Source organism: Gasterosteus aculeatus, chromosome 9 (genome assembly GCF_964276395.1).
Source record: "Gasterosteus aculeatus chromosome 9, fGasAcu3.hap1.1, whole genome shotgun sequence".
Taxonomy (NCBI): domain Eukaryota; kingdom Metazoa; phylum Chordata; class Actinopteri; order Perciformes; family Gasterosteidae; genus Gasterosteus; species Gasterosteus aculeatus.
The window spans coordinates 20,707,134-20,725,925 of record NC_135696.1 but is presented as its reverse complement, the minus strand read 5'-3'; the positions used below and the strand labels follow the sequence as shown (position 1 = coordinate 20,725,925).

At 47.6% G+C, this 18,792-nt stretch overlaps 3 protein-coding genes across 3 annotated transcripts; 2 read left to right on the top strand and 1 right to left on the bottom strand.

Annotated features, from left to right (window-relative positions):
- Positions 1 to 636: 636 nt before the first annotated feature.
- On the top strand, positions 637 to 7,858 carry capn9 (calpain 9). Its single transcript, XM_040186799.2, has 20 exons — positions 637 to 994; positions 1,675 to 1,744; positions 1,832 to 1,950; positions 2,416 to 2,549; positions 2,682 to 2,850; positions 2,959 to 3,042; positions 3,151 to 3,236; positions 3,406 to 3,480; positions 3,664 to 3,824; positions 3,915 to 4,072; positions 4,450 to 4,658; positions 4,775 to 4,811; positions 4,895 to 4,975; positions 5,548 to 5,605; positions 5,947 to 6,011; positions 6,165 to 6,233; positions 6,512 to 6,590; positions 6,723 to 6,839; positions 7,438 to 7,496; positions 7,639 to 7,858. The coding sequence occupies exons 1-20, from the start codon at positions 782 to 784 to the stop codon at positions 7,663 to 7,665; spliced, it is 2,070 nt and encodes a 689-aa protein (XP_040042733.2). The 5' UTR covers positions 637 to 781; the 3' UTR covers positions 7,666 to 7,858.
- Positions 7,859 to 8,882: 1,024 nt separating this feature from the next.
- Positions 8,883 to 13,768, top strand: ltv1 (LTV1 ribosome biogenesis factor). The gene is made up of 11 exons (XM_040187192.2): positions 8,883 to 9,145; positions 9,507 to 9,638; positions 9,742 to 9,939; positions 10,237 to 10,333; positions 10,618 to 10,744; positions 10,839 to 11,070; positions 11,192 to 11,319; positions 11,440 to 11,585; positions 12,290 to 12,342; positions 12,638 to 12,832; positions 13,017 to 13,768. The coding sequence occupies exons 1-11, from the start codon at positions 9,143 to 9,145 to the stop codon at positions 13,125 to 13,127; spliced, it is 1,422 nt and encodes a 473-aa protein (XP_040043126.2). The 5' UTR covers positions 8,883 to 9,142; the 3' UTR covers positions 13,128 to 13,768.
- A 2-nt stretch (positions 13,769 to 13,770) lies between these two features.
- ifngr1 (interferon gamma receptor 1) lies at positions 13,771 to 18,293 on the bottom strand. Its single transcript, XM_040187193.2, has 7 exons — positions 18,033 to 18,293; positions 16,300 to 16,411; positions 15,707 to 15,888; positions 15,434 to 15,570; positions 15,125 to 15,296; positions 14,850 to 14,971; positions 13,771 to 14,733 (listed from the first exon to the last, which is right to left on the bottom strand). The coding sequence occupies exons 1-7, from the start codon at positions 18,088 to 18,090 to the stop codon at positions 14,341 to 14,343; spliced, it is 1,176 nt and encodes a 391-aa protein (XP_040043127.2). The 5' UTR covers positions 18,091 to 18,293; the 3' UTR covers positions 13,771 to 14,340.
- Positions 18,294 to 18,792: the final 499 nt, after the last annotated feature.

Sequence of the window (18,792 nt, the reverse complement as noted above, 5' to 3'; positions counted from 1 at the left end):
TTTTGGTTTGTGGGTCTTTGAGGTTCACTGGCTTCTCATTTAAGGGATTTTGTGTGTCTTTGTGGTCGTTTTGTGTGTCTTTGTCTCTTTCCAAATATTTCGTAAAGACACAACATTTGACCCGAGAATGAAGATGCGATCAACTTATTTTGTCAAGTGCCAATAAATACAAGTCCTGAAATGATAAACGAAAGGATGACCTTGTCATCGGGTGGCATCTCGTTCCCTCGCAGGAGGAATAAGCAGAAAATGCATTTTTATTTTCTCAATGTGGGAAACCAAAGTGTGTCCTGATGGCTCTAAACATAATTCATAGCATGAATGAATGAACTCAGGTGAGTTATGCAGTAAATACACATATATACTACAGGCTGGATAATGGGTCAGAGGTTTACAGTACAGATGGTTGTATAAATACACTTTATTATAATACAGATGTGTGGATCCATTAAAGGTCCAAAAAGTACCAACAACACTTCTGTGCACCAAAAGTTCCCGTTCAGAGACGCAGATTGGAGTCAGAACACATTAAGACATTTAATAATTCATCTACTCAGCCACCAGGAATGACTTCTTGGAGAGAGAGCGAGAGAGAGGGAGAGAGTCAGCTGGGCGAGGTCACTGCCACAGGAGGACAAACCGGTTCCCGTCAGGAGGGCGTGCGCCCCACACGTACCGACCCGACTGGCTGGTCCCTGCATCACTCACTCACTCACTCACGCTCCCTCCATCACACAGCACCCGGCGTCTCTCACTGAGCGTCTCTCCCCTCCAGCAGACGATGCCCCTCCAGTCCACCCTGTCGGGCCGGGGCTCCGGCGCCGGCCCCGAGCGGGCCGAGGACACGCAGTCGGACGGCAAGTCCTTCGAGGAGCTGAGGCACGAGTGCCTGCAGAAGGGGGTTCTGTTCGAGGACCAGGACTTCCCCGCCGCCGACTCCTCGCTGTACTTCAGCGAGAGCGTCCCGGTCAACATCGAATGGAAGAGGCCCAAGGTACGAGGGGGGGGGGGGGGGGGGGGTCTTTCTGTAGAGGAATGAACGAAGGACTAGAAAAGTGTCCAAATGGGTTCAGTTCTCTGCGATCCAAGCTTCTGAAATGGGTGAAAAGTTGTGTTTCCCAGTGATCCTCTGGTTTAACGTTCTACTGGGTGAGACGTGCTTTACTGGTCTTTGTTTGTCGTCATATTGAAGATTCTAACAGGACAGACTGGCTGGGTTGCGGTTGGGCGAACGAGCGTTGTGCCGCGTGGAGCAATTATTTAACGCCTCGGATGAAAACGGCGTGAGTTCATTCGAAGTTTCGATCCCGTCGGAGCTGCGAAACCGGTTCTGCGAGCAAACTGTGCAAATAAGAGCCGAGCGCAGACTCCATCCCCACGCGCCGCCGCCTTCGCTACCTGCGAAACGCCGGCGCCTCACGCTTGGTTTTGGGCCGATCAGATAAAAACTGAGACGGCTGTCCCGTCTCGCTTGTCCCCATTGTGTGCGCGCAGCGGTTTCACCTGTCGAACCCACGCGTCGTGTTTGTGACGACTCCACATTTCTCTCTCGGGCGTCGCTCGGGAAGCGCCCGTGTGTTGGTTGACGTGCGTGGAATGCGAGCACGCCCTTGGGGAGGCACTTGACCCTTTTCTTAAATAAACCCACCTGTTCCTTTCCGGGTTTCTCCACAGGAGATCTGCAAAGACCCAAAGTTCATCGTGGGCGGCGCAGACAGGACGGACATCTGCCAAGGACAGCTCGGTTGGTCCCCCCCCCTCCGCCGAGCCCCAGTGGATTGCGCGCGTGTTTCACTCTCTTACCCATGATGCACCTGTTTCGTCACCACAGGTGACTGCTGGCTACTGGCGGCCATCGCGTCCTTGACCCTCAAAAAAGAAGCCCTGGCCCGGGTCGTCCCCCCCGACCAGGACTTTGACCGCAGATACGCCGGCATCTTCCACTTCCAGGTGAGCGGCTCATCGGATGAAGAACCTACGAGGTCATAGCGTACATTTGATGTTCAAAACTCCTTTAGTTTGATAATCCAATGCAAGGGTTTAATGTTCTAAAACCTGTGCATTTCCCACACTCCTCCCAAACAACCATAATCCCCAAATTAGTATTCATGTATATTTACGGAGATTGTAGTGTATTGAGATGATGATTAATAAATGTGAAATACCAACAAATAACTTCACTTACCTGATCGTTTTTATTCACAAAGGCCGGAATTCTCTCCCTAAAAGTATCATTTTATTGTTGGTTCAGAGATATTGCGGCTTAAAGGGATCTCTGAATCGCTTTACATCATTTTGCCGTAATTTAAACGTGACTACTCTCACCTCGCTGCTCTTGCGAGAGTAGCGGAGGGTTGAATGGAGAGGGCGAACGGCGAGGTGTTGAGTCGCTCACGGCCTCCGTCTGTCCCTCAGTTCTGGAGTCACAACCGGTGGCTGGACGTGGTGGTGGACGACCGGCTGCCGGTGGTCCGAAACAAGCTCATCATGCTGCACTCCGCCTCCAACGACGAGTTCTGGAGCGCCCTGCTGGAGAAGGCCTACGCCAAGTGAGTGGGGATGTCCGTGGACTGAGCGCTGCAACCGGGTCACCAGAAACCCTCTACGGTTCCTCTCCCGGGAGGCGTGAACACGCAAAGCCTGAGTCTGGCCTCTGACGCCGCTTTTCCCGTTTCTTTCAGACTGCACGGCAGCTACGAGTCCCTGAAGGGCGGCAGCACCATGGAGGCCATGGAGGATTTCACCGGCGGGGTCGGGGAAAATTACGAGACCAAGAACTGCCCGGACAACCTGTTCTCGATCATGAAGAAGGCGCTGGACAGAGGCTCCATGATGGGATGCTCCATCGACGTGAGGATTGATTTTTTCTTTACCATCTTTCGTACCTGAACGGAGGTTTAGTACCTAAAGTTCCTCCGGTTCAAACCCGTCTCTGGGCGCCGTCTTGTTTTCCTCCAGATCACCAGCTCTGCCGAGTCCGAGGCCAAGACCACCACGGGCCTGGTGAAGGGTCACGCGTACTCCATCACGAGCCTGGAGGAGGTGAAACTGCGCTTCACGCGCCTCTGAACCCACAGCTGAGAACGCGCGAGAAACTCGCGTCTGGTTTGTCGTTCAGCTTTGATTTAGTTCCACCTCTCGACATTTCAGGTGAACTTCCGAGGTAAGACGGTCCAGCTGATCCGGGTGAGGAACCCGTGGGGTCAGGTGGAGTGGAACGGGCCCTGGAGTGACGGGTGAGCATGAAGCACAACAAAACATATTTCTGTTTGTCTCCATCGCCCCATCAAACGACCTTTCCCGCTCAAACTGAAGTCCTTCCCTTTAAAACTCAGTCGTGTGTTTTGCGTCAGTTCTTGTCGCTGAGATTGCGACGGATTGATTTTCGTCTCGGGTCCGTTTCAGATCCAGAGAGTGGAATTACGTTGACAGCGGTGATAAAAATCGCCTCCTGCAGCTTTCAGACGACGGGGAATTCTGGTGAGTCCACGTCATGACTCCGCCCCCTTTTAACACCAATGACGCCCTTTTACCTGCCTGCAACGTCTCTGCGTTAAGAGAGATGCAGAGTTCAGACTAAATGTGAAGTAGCGGCGACTCCATCCAGACTCCCAAACCTCCGTTATCCCGCCGTCTTTACCTCATTACGCCTCGTTACACCAGGATGGAGTTCAGCGACTTCAAGAAGAACTACGACAAGGTGGAGATCTGCAACATGACCCCCGACGACCTGACCGACGACTCCAAGCGCCAGTGGGCGGTCAGCATGTTCGAGGGGAACTGGATCCGCGGCTCCACCGCCGGAGGCTGCAGGAACTTCATCGGTGAGAAAGGAACCCTGACGGAATGTTCCGTGCGCCCTTTTTGTCGTCAAAAAAACCCGCCGTTCACATCTGTGGGTCTCCAACGCGCAGACACCTTCTGGACCAACCCGCAGTTCAAGCTGAAGCTGGAGGACGCCGACGACGACGACGACGTGTGCAGCGTGGTGATCGCGCTGATGCAGAAGAACAGGAGGAAGCTGAGGAAGGAGGGCATGGACATGGAGACCATCGGCTTCGCCGTGTACGAGGTCAGCAAGAGAGACTCCTTACTTTAATGAAGATGCGTTCAGGCGTTTCCTGCATTGGTTTAAAGTAAATTAACATTACAACTAAAATTTGGCTTTGCTCAGAAAGCTTCTACATTTAAGATGAACCTCTTACGATTTGAGTGTGTTGGAAGTTCACTCTGGACCTTCAAACACTTTCAACCCTGAAATGCTTTAAAAGGCTTTAAAAACTACAATTCTAGACGGTGGAGTGATGTCCATCTGCTGCAGAAGATCAGTTGATCTGACAGAAAGCTCCAGGACAGCAACTAAATGGACCTTAAGGGCCCATTGTTTTACCAGTCGACCATCTCACGTTGGAACGAGCTGAATTAAACTTCTCGTCTCTCTCCGTTCAGGCTCCGGAGGACGAGGACCAACTGGGGAAAGACTTCTTCCGCTACAACGCGTCCAAAGCTCGCAGCAGGACCTACATCAACGTGCGGGAGATATCGGAGCGCTTCACGCTGCCTCCCGGCAGCTACCTGCTGGTCCCGACCACCTTCCAGCCGCACCACGAGGCCGACTTCATCGTCAGGGTCTTCTCGGAGAAGAAGGCCGAAGCTCTGTGAGTGACCCCCGAGGACTCGCGTGGCACCACATTCGCAACGGTTTAATTCAATTTTTAGAAGACGGAAATGTACGGCAAAGCGCAACATCTCAACGCGCGTTTGTGCTCCACAGCGAGATGGGGAGCAACGTTGACGCTGACCTCCCAGATGTGAGTAGCTCACACGATCAATGACACCAACCCCCCCCCCCCGCCGGCTGGTACTGACGCTGCTGTGTTGTTGTTCCCGCCAGCCGCCCCCCCCCTCTGCCCCAGAGGACGAGTCCGACGAGGAGAAAGGCCTGAGGAGGCTGTTCGAACAGCTGGCCGGAGACGTAAGGAAACATCTGTCTGCGTGCATGATGTCGATGGGAATGGCGGAGGAGTAAATGGACGTTGTGGTCAGCGCCGGTGTTTTTTGAGTCCAGCTTCCTCTTTTATTGGTCTAAAAATAGACCAATGAAAGAAGAAAGGCGTCGTCCGGTCCGAGTTGTTTTCACGCTTTTTTTACGAACCGTTTTCTCAGCTGCGCTCCTTCAGCTTTTTACTGCATTTAATGTTCGCTTCTATTCACGCAACATTTACTTAAGCTGTCTGTCTATAACGACGGCACTTTCTTTTTACTTTGGTGCAGCAGACCTCAGAGAAATCCAAATGATTCTCGCGTCTCAGTATGCAAAATTATCGAGATTAGAAAGATAATTCCCTCCCAAAAAAGGAGGTGGAGCCCAAAAACGGAGCTAAAAGGGAGAAAATATTGAACTTGCATTCATCTAGTGGACATACGTTTAAATAATGCAGATTTAACATTGTGCAACAATGCTATTGTTGGTATAGCGGCACTGTGCCGACCGACACTGTGGTTTTGTATGAACTAAGTTGACTTGAACCCCCGCTGTGTCTCCAGGACCAGGCCATCTCTGTCAGAGAGCTGCAGCAGATGCTCAACGGCGTCCTCAGCAGACGTGAGTCTCGGGTTCACTGTTCGTCCCTTCAGTTTCCTGCATTTATTGGTGGCTATAGGCCTCGATGAATAGATATTGATCCATTTCAAGATGCCACGAGATGAAAAAACCTCAAACCTTTGTGCCATTGAATAAAAAAAGCACGGAAGAAGCTTGTTTTACTCTTAAACCAAACAGAATTATACATGCAGAAATGATTTAATGGCAAAATAGTGTATTTGGCACCTTTAATTTAACTGTAGTTAACTTTAATCTTGTACAACAAGTTTCTGTACATTTGTTTCCATGTTTTACGGCGTTGGTGGCAGTTAAAAACTGTTCCAAATCTGTTTCTCTTTCAGGAAAAGAGATCAAATTCGACGGCCTGAGTCTGAGCACCTGCCACAGCATCATCAACCTGATGGATGTATCCTCCCACGTCACTCAGTGACTCTGATCTCAGGCCACATAAGCAAACATGCACCGGGACAAAGCGCAGACTAGTGATCAGAGGAGTTGGTTTTAACAGAGAGGAGAGCAGGATGCTTTTGGAACGTTTTTGTCCTTGACAGAGCACCAGGTGGACAACACGGGGCAGCTGGAGTTCCAGGAGTTCAAGGTCTTCTGGGAAAAGATGAAGAAGTGGATCGTACGTTTTCATTCATCATTTAAAAGTGGGAATCAGGTGGAAGAAGTGCTAGAATTTACCAAAGTACAAGTACAACTGTCATCGATAAAAAGTCATTCAACAATTGAATGATTCAACAAAAATGTTTTTTTTTTATATTTTGTATTAATAATCTGTGTTGTGTGGAAGTAAAACTATAAAATAAAAGCACCTCATAATTATACTTATTGCAATAATTGTCGTCAGTTCTCTTCCTGTATTTTTTGCCATGAATCAGCCGGTGATTTCTGTGCCTCCAGATGCTCTTCTTGGCCTTTGACACCGACCGCTCGGGGAAGATGTCGTCCTACGAGCTCCGCAGCGCTCTCAAAGCTGCAGGTGAGAGTCGACCGAATGGCGACGAGTGGAATTCTGCTATAAACACACGCTTGACATCTGTATATGTAAGAATGAATCAAACCGTTGGGCTTTGGATGATCCTGCGTTGGTGTGTAAATCCCTCCCGTGAAGGAATGCAGCTGAACAACCAGCTGCTGCAGCTCATCGGCTTGAGGTTCGCTGACGACAAATACGACATCGACTTCGACGACTACCTCACCTGCATCGTCCGCCTGGAGAACATGTTCAGTACGTTGGGATCAGATCTTTCAGCTGCACCATGACTGTAGTAACCCCGACAACCACCGCCTCGGAGGGATGCGGTAACCGTTGGTTACCGGTGATGAGTCAAGACTCAGACGCACGTTTATGCGATAATTTGATGAATTGTTTAATGTGAGATAAACCTTTACTGATACTTCCGGGGGCGAGATTAAAATATAAAATAAACTAGAGAAGAATAACTAGAGATTAATAGTGAATAATAAAACAGGATGATAATAAAACACTTTTTGAATACAAGTTGAGCAATTTAAAAGTGATTTATATGTTCGGATAATTTATGAGAACAAGAAAGTTGAAATAAAAATACAACAACAGAAAACGGATACAAAAAAATTAACTAATATTTAAATAAATTCAAGCAATTCAAATCAAATGAGCATATTTACTACATAATAAAAAATAAAAGTAAATCAAATTAGATAAGGCAAAATAATCCTTTATATATTTCCAAAGCAAAATAAGTATAGAATACATAATAATAGATAGTGTATATCTAGAGATATATCAATCATTTGACGGGAGTTATTTGCCACTTTGAGCTGAAACTCTTCCTCTTCACCAGGAGCCTTCCAGGTTCTGGACACATCCCAACGAGGGCGAGTGAACATGAACATCATGCAGGTAAAAACAGCTCCATGTGACATCACCGCGTGATCCCGGTCACCTCTCTCACCTGAAGTCTCGGCTCCACCCAGTTCCTCTCTCTTAACACTCAACTGAACGGAGATGTTGATCCTGGGACTTTATTTGTTTGTTCTCACAGTTCCTGATGCTGTCGATGAACGTCTGAAGGCCGACAGGAGAAGAGAAGAAGCCTGATCAATCTTCAGACTCTGTTTTTTGGTTTAATAATGTGAGATGCTTTCTGCGCTGCAGAGTTGGAACGTTGGGATCCATTGTTAAAAATTTGCTAACTGGTGCTTTTGGACAAAACATTTTTTTTCTCTGCTTTCTGTGTGAATGGAAATAAACTTTGAACAAAACATCTGATTTGGAGTGAAGTTATTGAGACTATAGATATATATATTTATAACTAAAACACCTCAATAGTCAGTGAGTCTGATACATTAAGCCTCACAGGATGGGAGAAAAAGTTAATTACATGTGATTTACTTTTTAACCAAGAAGAGTTCAGTAATCTTCTCTAAAGTTTTATGGATGGTTCTATTAATTCAATCTAGGAAACATTGTTTCCACGGTAATATTGGATTTATCATTTAATAGTAAGTAAAAAAATATTCTATTAAAAGTCTTGCATTCAAAGTTTTGCATAAAACAACAAACAGCAAAATGTATTTAATGTACCAAAAGTACTAACATGCTAAAATGCTAATAATAAGCACAGTAACCAAATCAAATAAAGGTAGATCAAATTAAACATGCATTAGCATAGAGCAGGAATCTGTTTGTGTTTTGCGGTGTTGTTTTAATAATCAGATAATAAACATATGGAACATAAAAATGAGAACAATCAGCGTGAATGTAGACGTGCGAGTTGTAGATTGTAGGTGAAGGTATCGCTTTGAGAGAAAGTAAGAATGTTGATCGAACTGGACCAACAGGAAACGTTCCACAGACGCTGATGATTCGATATGGAATAACACCGGTGTGATGTTTTGATGGGAAATACCTTTTGAGTTTCTGCCCACGAAGCATAGGCGTGGAAGAGAATGAATGCATGCGTCTGCTAAATAGTCACTCATGTCACAGGCTGCTTTGGGAAAAGTTCAGGTTTAAGAGAATAAGTGTGGTGAAATTCTATATTATTTTATCATCTACAAATCCCATGAAAAGACCACAGTCGAATGCTGCGCTATACGCTCCTGTCCAGCAGGTGGCGGTAACGCGCCTATAAACCGGTTGTCCGTCAACGGTACACGAAGAGAGAACGATGTGGACTATACCAATCATAAACAATGCTCAGTGAGGGAATACCTATTGTATAATTACATGAATTACATTAATACACTAATACGAACACAAGCTTTAATATAAATTATGAATCACAAGAAAAATGTAAACTAATCCCGTGAGCTTTCCACATTAATCAGATTGATATCCTTTACACCCCCCCGCGGTTTCACCGAAATGGTTCTTTCCAGCAATGGTCGAAGCAGCATGGTGAAGGAGAACCCAGCGTGGATTAACAACAACAACTAGACATTCTGGATTTAAACGGATATCAGTTTTCTGCCGCCTGTTGTTTGAGGTTTCAGTGTCATTAAACCCGATTAGTTGGAGGTCAGCGGGACAGATTCTATCACAACATGGTAAAATTACGTTTTTAAACCTACGCTAACCCATATAGCTAACAGCGGCTAACGTCGCCGACGTGCTTTAAAAAACACTGTACCGATAAAAGAATACATCGTTAGCTAAGTGTCCGTTGTGTTGTTGGTTCGCTGTTCGTTTATTCTATTATTTCTCACGTGTATTGTTCATTCGGCCCATGTTTGATGAAGACAAAGTCATTACAATAATGTTGAAATCTAAAACGTATAACGTTACAAACCGACCGATGAGGTAACCGTCTACTGTTGTGTGTAGTAAGAGCTTCTCACTGATGGATCCCAACAAGGGGAAAGAAGTTAACGCGCCAGATCAACCAGGTGTCTTGTTTGTCTCTTTCAGCCTCACCGAAAGAAGAAGTCGTTCATCGACAAGAAGAAGGCCGTGACCTTTCACCTCGTCCACAGGAGTCAGAGGGACCCTCTGGCTGCAGATGAGAAAGCCCCCCAGCACGTCCTGCTGCACGCCAACAAGGTAACCATTCACTCCGTTGTTGTTTTTAAGATAAATGTTCCTTTTGAAATGTTTTTTTTTTTCTGGATTATATTCAGTATTTTCATCCTTCGATGTCTCCCAGGTTGAACCGGACAAGAGGCGCGAGGAGCAGAGGGAGTTTGGCGTTTTCTTTGATGACGACTACAACTACCTGCAGCACCTGAAGGAGGCGGCACCCACGGCCGAGCTGGTGGCGGACGAACCGGCGCACGGCAACAGGCCAACGCTACGTCTCCGTGGCGACGACGACGACGATGACGAGGAGGACCGGGACGTTCTTGTAAGTCGACTCCTGAGTTAGTGGAAAAATGAAACATATTTTTCCACAGCTGGAAAGATTTTGAGGAATGTTTAATTATATTTTAGTGTCCTTTCGGGTTTTGATGTTTAATTATTTTCCATTGGTCCTCCTTGTTTTCAAGAAGGGTTTCAACAACCATGAATTAGACCTCTTAAATATAGAAATTTAAGTATTGACCTTGGATCCTGGAGGTCAATCTTTCATTCACACCAAAGGTCACTGAGTAAAACCATCTCTGCGTAATGTTGAAAGCTTCCTCTGAAATGTTTCCTGTAGGACGTTCAAGCCGCTTCCATCAACCTGCCGTCCTCCGTGTTCGCCTCAGAGTTTGAAGAGAAGGTGGGACTCCTGAACAAAGCCGCTCCCATCTCAGGTAAACGTCCTCGCCTCAAAATGGAACTACAGAGAAAAACGTCTGGGTTTTCAAAGTAAAAGTAAAAAATAGTTTAGTTGACAAACGTATCATTGTAAATGTACATATTGTATATTACATTTTTGGATTTGATTCATCGCTGTTCTGGATCTCCATCGTTCACATCTGGATCTGTGCCTCGGCTCCGTGTGGCGATGAAACGTTTGCTGCTGTTTGTTTGCCCCCCGACGTGTGCAGTTTGAATAAAGCTGCCTTCACGGTCTCGCCCCTGTGTTTCCCCGCAGGACCTCGTCTGGACATGGACCCCGACATCGTGGCCGCTCTGGACGAGGACTTTGACTTCGACGACCCCGACAACCTGCTCGACGACGACTTCATCGCCCGAGCGAACACAGCGAGCGCAGCCGGCGAGTAAGAAGCCCAACGTCAAGCCGTCTTTCTCCTGGTTTTATTATTTTAAACTCGCCCTTTTTTAAAAAGTGGCGCCGTGCGTCTGTGTGTCAAGAGGTGACAGCGGCGACGAGGACGACGACGACGACGAGTGGGAGGACACGGACGAGGAAGGGGACTTCGGCTCCGAGGGGGGGCTCTCGGGCGACGAGGACCTGGGGCGCCGCGCTCGAGAGTTCCTGTTCATGGACGAGGAGACGAAGAGCCGCTTCACGGAGTACTCGATGACGTCGTCCGTGATGAGGAGGAACGAGCAGCTCACCCTGCTGGACGACCGCTTCGAGAAGGTCAGCGCCGCGCCCCTTTAGCGTCTTCATGCCAGTCATTTACCGTTTTGAAGTGCAAGACGGTGGGAACGGCAGCAGGTTCCTCCCCCCGCTGACCGAGTGTCTCGATGCGTCTCTTCAGTTCTACGAGCAGTTTGACGACGACGAGATCGGCGCCCTGGACAACGCCGAGCTGGAGGGCTCCATCCAGCCGGACAGCGCGCGCCTGGAGGAGGTCATCAAGGACTACTTCGTCCAGAAGCACAAAGAGTGAGCCTGCGTTCGCCTGGTGGCCGTCGATGCTGCACCACGTTGTGTTTTTAGCAACAACAACAAAAAAAAAAGCTTTTCAAGCCGGCCGACCAACTCTCGCCTTATTTTGCGGTTTAGCCACTTGAAGCTCGATGAAATGGGTCCGAAAGAACTCCCCGTCCTGAAGGAGGAGGACGATGAAGACGACGAGGACAATGAGGAAGAGATGGAGAGAATAGTCGTCTGGGCTCAGGACGAGAAGTGGGATTGTGAAACCATCATCAGTGAGTTTAAATCCTCTTTGACTCATGAAACAAATCCTCGAGCTACAGAGGTGGAACTAAAATGTGAGCAACGTTCACACGTTTGAGTTCTCCAATCAATCAGTGATTCATCGACAGATTCACGTTTTAATAACGTGAAAACAGGCGAATCCTATTAAGAAATATTAGTCGACTAAAACCAAAACAGCCCATTTGTCAACTAACAAGGGGCCCGACTTCAAGAGGTCTATGAATGATCTTCTCTTCTTTACGGCACTGGAAACCCACGGCCAGTCACACGATGCAACTCGGCCAATCAAACCTGTGCGTTCTCATAGACTGGGACTCGAGTGAGACGCACACACACACACACACACACGCGCACACACACACAGGAAGTCACGCTTCCTGTCAGGGTCTAATTAGACGGACTGTTTGAGCATGAATGGACTTGTCTAAAAATACTATCCATGCCATTTAAAGCACAGTAAAGAGGAAGATCTCATTGGAGGCCGTGACTCACCAGCGGCTCCTAACAAAGCTTAACAGTCATAAACGCTGCAGAGTAGAGTGAGATGTGTCGGTCTGCATCAACTCGAGTACCACTGACAGTAAATATAAGCACAGAACCGGTTTCCTGTGTGCTGCGTTTTAAGACGCGGGACACTTGACTGTTAATGATCTTCTTCATTCTGACTGCGGGATGTTTCTGGTTTTCCCCTCAGGTACATATTCCAACATATACAACAGACCCAAAATCATTCAAGACCCACCAAAGGTAAGACGGCGCTTTCTTCTGTCCTCTTCACCATCCGGACCCGTCCAGCTGCTCTTCAGAACCTAGAAATGTTCCGCTTGACTAAAGCCGACGGCTCGCGGCTAACAAAGCTACCAGTGCTGGGCGTGAGCTAACAGCGCTAACAGCTAGCCCAGAGAGAGTCATTTCATTTAGCTGTTACTCCCCTGTATCTTTGCATGAATGAATTAGCGTTTGTGAGGCTCCGGATGAACACACACACACACACACACACTCTGAATCCCGTCTCTCGCCTCCCCTCCGTCCCCGAATGAAGCCGATCCGCGTGTCCCAGAAGACGGGGATCCCCCTGGACGTCCTCCCGGCCAAAGGCCTCACGGCCAAGCAGGCGGAGCGCATGGCGCTGATCAACGACCAGGACCTGCAGCGCGTCTCCACGCTGCCCCGCGACAAGGAGGAGAGCACGGAGGAGAGGAAGGCCAGGAAGCAGGCCATCAAAGAGGAGCGCAAGGTGAGGACGACGCATGGGGAGGTGCTTTAGGGCGTTGTGATTGACAGGGAAAGGATTAAGTTATGACGCCGGTGTTGTGGTTCAGTGTTTCACCGCCATTCATCCTTTCCACGATAAGAAAGTGGTAACGGCAGAATACGATGTGTAGCGAATACGGTTTGACTCCTGGCTGCGCGTCGTCTAGGAGCGGCGAGTGGAGAAGAAAGCCAACAAGATGGCCTTCAAGGAGGAGCGAGTGCGGCAGGAGAAGCAGATGGTGAACCTGAGGACCAACGCGCCGGGCCTGAAGCTGTAGTGGCGGGCGGCGGACACTCGGCTCTTATATTCAGCGGAGCTGACAAACCGGGAGGCTCGAGTCTCCTCGAGTCATCGGGGGCTCTGAGTACGAGAAGTGGATCTCTGCGCCCGACGCCATGTGACCTCCAACAACCGATGTGTCAGAGACTCCCCCGAAATTACACCACATCTGCTCAAACAATCTTTTTTTATGTAGATTTCAAACCTGTGTTGAAATCAGCAGGAGGTAAGCTAGTTAGCGTTAGCCGCAGGTCTGTCCTGCTAAATAATGGATCTCCAAGCAGCTTTTAACACCTTATTTAAATCAAACAGACACACGCCGGTGAACTAAAGGCTGATGACCAACGGTTGGTCTGGAACTCTGCGTGCGATAGTTTGTATAATTAGTGAAATACGCTTGCAGGGAGTCAGAGGATTGATTCCACTCGTGTGTGTGTGTATATACACACACTTTAGCAGGTATTATTGCTCCTCAATAGTAAAACAATGAACTGAACTTTATCAACCTGTTCTGTGAGCTGGTATCAGTCATCAGAAAGACTTTTCTATTCTCATTTTGTTTTGTGCCAAAGCTCTGCCTTCAAGTCAGGTGAGTTCTCTCTTAAGTTTGGAGTTTATAAAAGAATATCAGAATATCAATATTGTTTTGTGTCTTTTATTGAAAAAAATCTGAACAAACACACCCCTGTTCAACCCTCAGAAAGATTGTAAAGATCCATATTTACAAAAAAACAAAACAACAGTCAAATTTCCCGACATACGAACAAACGCAAACCAGTGGATCCAGTTCAGCAGGTTGCCCGGCAACAGCGGACTGAGGTGTGTCGGTCACGAGGCTCAAAATGTATTTATGGCTCCTTCAAAGTTCACAGTGAATCAACTTTAACAACGTGTGAAGCCAAATCCCTTCTTCTGCCTTCAATTGGCACTTTTATTTCAATCGGCTGCGGTTTGTTGAGACTAAAATTATCAGATTTTAAAGTTTCACCCTCCATAAATAAATAAAAACTGTTTGCTGTGGACGTCTGCATGAATAGTTCCCATTAGAACTACTTTCCACTGAAGAAATAGTCCCTGTGAATTGTGTAAAACGTTCACCCTCATGTAATCTGGACACTGGCAGGTGAGAAAAGGTCTTTGGTTGAACTGTTTAAAAAAAAAAAAGCTCCTTTCTGACTTGCAGCTGCACACCAGCAACACTTCTACGGCCTCTAAGCCATTTCCATGAAAATCAAATCAAAGTGTCCGTTTGCGTTCCGATGTCCCCCGAGAGCCCCGGCTCTCTCGTGGTCCCCGGGGGCCGTCACAACTCGTCGGTGGCTGTAACCAATGGCAAGGTCTCCATCGCCCATGTCCACCTCCAGCATTTGCCTGCGGTCGTAGTGCGGCAAGTCAATCGACTCGGCCTCCGTTTCCTCAGAGTCGTCCTCTGAGACCCCCCCGTCGTCCTCTGAGACCCCCCCGTCCAGCCGGAGATCCTCCTCGGAGCAAACCGGGAGGGTTCTGGAGATTTGGTTCTCCGTCACTGTGACGGGACTGAGGTCCTCGCGGGAAACGAGTGCGTACCTCATGTCCCCCTCATGGGCGTCCAGCACCAGTGAGATCTGCGTGGACGAGGAGACGGGGGGGGGACAGACAGAGAACCAAAAAGGGGTTTTAAACAACAACCAAAGCCACGCAATTTACGCAGATGTATTTTTGTGCGATATGGACCCCTTACCGGGGTCTTTGCCGGGTTGTTCTTCATGGTCCAGGCTTTCACTCTGCAGATGAGGACTATCACCACAGAGGTCACGATGAAGAAGAGCAGCAGCATCAGAGACAGCACCAACACGCCCCAATCTGACATCCACAAAAGACACATTTTTAGCTCCGCAGATTCAAGACCATTCGTGGAACTTCATACTTTTCTCTCCCCTACGAGATCCTACAAGCGCGACGACCTTGTAGAACGTGGTGCCTTCATGTGGGGCTCAAAGCCCTCATCAGACTCACCAGTAGAGACGGGGGCACAGACGGGGCCCGTCTTTCGGAAGGAAATCGAGCGGGAACCGTAGGCCACCTTCCCGTCCAGGCTCTGCACGCACCGCTCGCCCGCGGGCAACCCGCCCGGCAGCGTCAGCTTGCACTTCTTGTCGTCGGCGTGGCACTCGCCCGAAAAGTTGCTCTGAAAGGTCACAGAACCGAAAGCAGGTTGACGTCGTTTGCGTTTGCTCGATGGAACTGTGTTGCTTGGGGCTGAAGGAATCGACCTCGTAAAAACAAGGTCCTCCAAATACAGTAATTCACCGTTATTGTACTTACACCATTGAAGGTAAAGGTGGGCGAACTCGACCCGGGGACTTGCTTCAGCTCTGTGTAGAAGAGGAGGGGGTTCTGGAAACTCAGCGTGAACTCCGAGTTGGCCTCATTCAGGTCCACGGGGGGGAAATCTAATTTACCTGTGAAGAGAGAGTCAACTTTTATGTCCAGTCATCCGTCGTCGTCGTCTTCTTCTCTAACTTGAACTACACTCTGGTGCAGGAGGTGTCAAACGTACGGCCCACATCTGCTCTCCATGGATTTTGTGTCTCTTACATTTTATATGAGCTGGTTTTAAATGGTTAAAGGTGAACGTCTCAGACTCCATCGTCTCAGACTGGTTGCCTCCGTCGTGGGCCGTCACGGTGACGGAGTGGAAGCCCAGGGAGCGGTCCTCAGAGGCCCAGACGAAGCGGGTCAGATCGTACCGGTTCCCCGTGGTCTCGCTCTCTTGCTCCCTTGTGGAAGTATATTATTAGCATTCCTCAAACCACAGTCCGTCATCCCACCACCGACCACCACGAAATTCTACCTATTGATTATTATTATTATTATTATCAGAACAACTTGTTGGTGACACCAACAAAGACGAGGAATAATACAATAGGTGAGGATGGTACAAAAAGATAAATGAAAGCAGAGACAAAATATAAAAAAGATGGTAAACAGTAGCTTAGATGCAATATTGTTGAATTGGAGGTTTGTCATTAAATTTAGGATTGTTAATCCTTTTATACAACAGCAAACGTGTGTTTGATTCTCACTGGAAACATCGGCATAAATCATCCTTATTCAGTGATGTCCGTCGATAATCCAAACGGCTATTTTAAATGAATCAAACCAAGGGAACAAAGCCGCCCGTTTCTCACCCCGCCGACCCTTCGACGCGCACGGTGTAGCTGGTCCCCGGGCCCCTGTCCTCCCAGCTGACCGTCACCTGCTGGTTGTGGCAGGTGACATTCAGGCCTCCTGGCGGCGCCGCTGCGGGAGAACGGGAGGGAATCAGCAGGGAACGTTTGACCGCACGATGGGTTTCACTTAAAGTAGCTGAAGAATACTTCTACTGAAGTGATGTTGGGAAAATCAGGGGGGTGTTTTTGAAGATAAGATCGATACAGGATCAGGTAATAAAGTCATTGGGGGAAATAAAGAAAACCGTCATTACGAGCTTATTGATCCCGTATATCCGTCACTGACGGAGGCATGACGTCATCACACATCCCAGCGAACCAAAGCGCATCTGTGCAGACATGTTGTTTCTCTTGTTACAGCCATGAACGGGCAAAAAAAACACTTATTTCCCAACACTGTCAATCAGGAACACTCCTTCAAATGCTTCCTGTTGCCACATGGCGGCTGAGGACAACACACAGCATCTTCCCGCCCGGCGGCATTCCTGACATCAGCCTCACCCGCTCTTCTTCTAATGTGTTCTTAATCAGTTCCGTAACCCCAGAGAGTTTCAGGATGATGCGGGTGGTTTAGTTTCTCTCAGCATTCCGGTTCATCCCAACGGGGTGGGATGAGCGCTCATGTCTGTGTTATGCAGCGCCATGAGCGGACTACAACGCATGTTTAGAACACGCTATGGATGTGCACTTGAAAATTGTTTCAACAAAGTCCGTTCCGCTGAAAGGGGAGCGCTCCGTTTGATCACATGATCGACCATTGGGGTCATTATTACCTAAATCAGAAAAAATCTTGAGCAATACAATCAATCAATCGCATCTGATCGGAGAGTAAATGAACCCTTTCTTTCACGTCTGGTCTGCAAACACATCACATTGCACCGCCTTTGCTTTACGATTGAGAAACACCACAACAATTCACTTTATGATGCTCCTGGAGGTTCTTCTACATCACCAGCACTGTGAATGCTGGTTTCCTGTTTGGTTACTCATTAAGCAGGTGATTATAAAATGCCCATAAACAACCTCTGGACCTGGAACCTGTACACGTCTCGAGCGTTCCATCCACGTACCTGTGACTCATATTATCGGGAACAATATATCCATGTATGCATTATAGATCTATATATGCATTATGGACTTTGTCAATCGATGTTTGATGGATCAATTAAAATATGTTCGGAACATCTGTAAAGTGTAAAAAGTGGGAAGCATCCATCACCTGACACGTAGAGTCAAAAAGATGTCTATGTCTTTATTCATATGTGTTGAATTGTCATGAAACTAGACGACAAATTCTGAAAAATATGGCCAAAAAATATGACTTTTGACCTTTGACCAAACAAAGCTGGTCGCACCTCCAGTCATTATCTCGTTATCACACACAGTCTTACGTAATCAATATCTTTATTCCAGGAAATTATTATAAATTGCTGTTCTGTTATGATTTCCTATTAATCTAGACTGAACTTAACTAAAAGGTTTAGGTCAGTGGCTTTAAATAAGGTCCAACACACATTCACCCTTTAGTCTGAGCAGAGTTAAAATCACACACATTCACCTTTTAGGGGCTAAACACAATCCTGTGTCGCAAAACATGCTAAACTCTTATAATAAGTTTAAAAAAAAAAGAGATTTAATATGTTTTAGCGGTTTTATTTGAACTGAACTCTATTGTAAGTTTAGAAACGTACCAGCGGACGCCCCGCAGAGCAGGAGCAGCAGGGCCCTGAACGCACCACCGGGCGGCATGTTCACCGATTAGAAGCCTCCGTCACCGGCACATCACCCGCGGACACCCGTAACCGGCACGCGGGCCCCCCGGTTCCCTTCCGAACGTCCGTCCCGAGCGAGAGAAACCGACCGGCTGCGTGTCCCTCTTCCGCACGCGCGTATCCGCCTGGGTGTGTTGTGTGAGCGCAACCAATTTTCACCTGCCCAACCTGAAACACACCTTGATGAGGTCCCCGGAAGTGACGCCATCGCGGTTCATGAATCTCTCCAAAGCCATATAGATATCTGCGAACAGACATAAATATATATACATCGTTTTCACCGAATACTGCTTTTACCAAAAGGAACTAGAAATACAAGAAAATACGATCCAAATATATATATATATATAAATATATATGAATAGGAAAACCACCTTTTATGCAAAACAAATATTACCTGAGGAGCGAGAGACAACCTGTTGTTTGTGTTTGTCGCCATCAGCAGCTGAGACATGGACATTACATTTAATGTAATTCACTTTGCCCTTTGTGTCAAAACCTGAAGGTTATTTGTATTTTCCCCTCGTCCGCCATGAGGAAGCTCGTCCCAAACAGGCTGAGGGGTCCGTTGACCTTTGACCTCAATGACATCCAATTTACGTTATTTACTGTTAATGATATTTGTATCAAAGTCATCATTGGAAGGAGTGTCTTGTCAAATTAAATCACACATATAAAA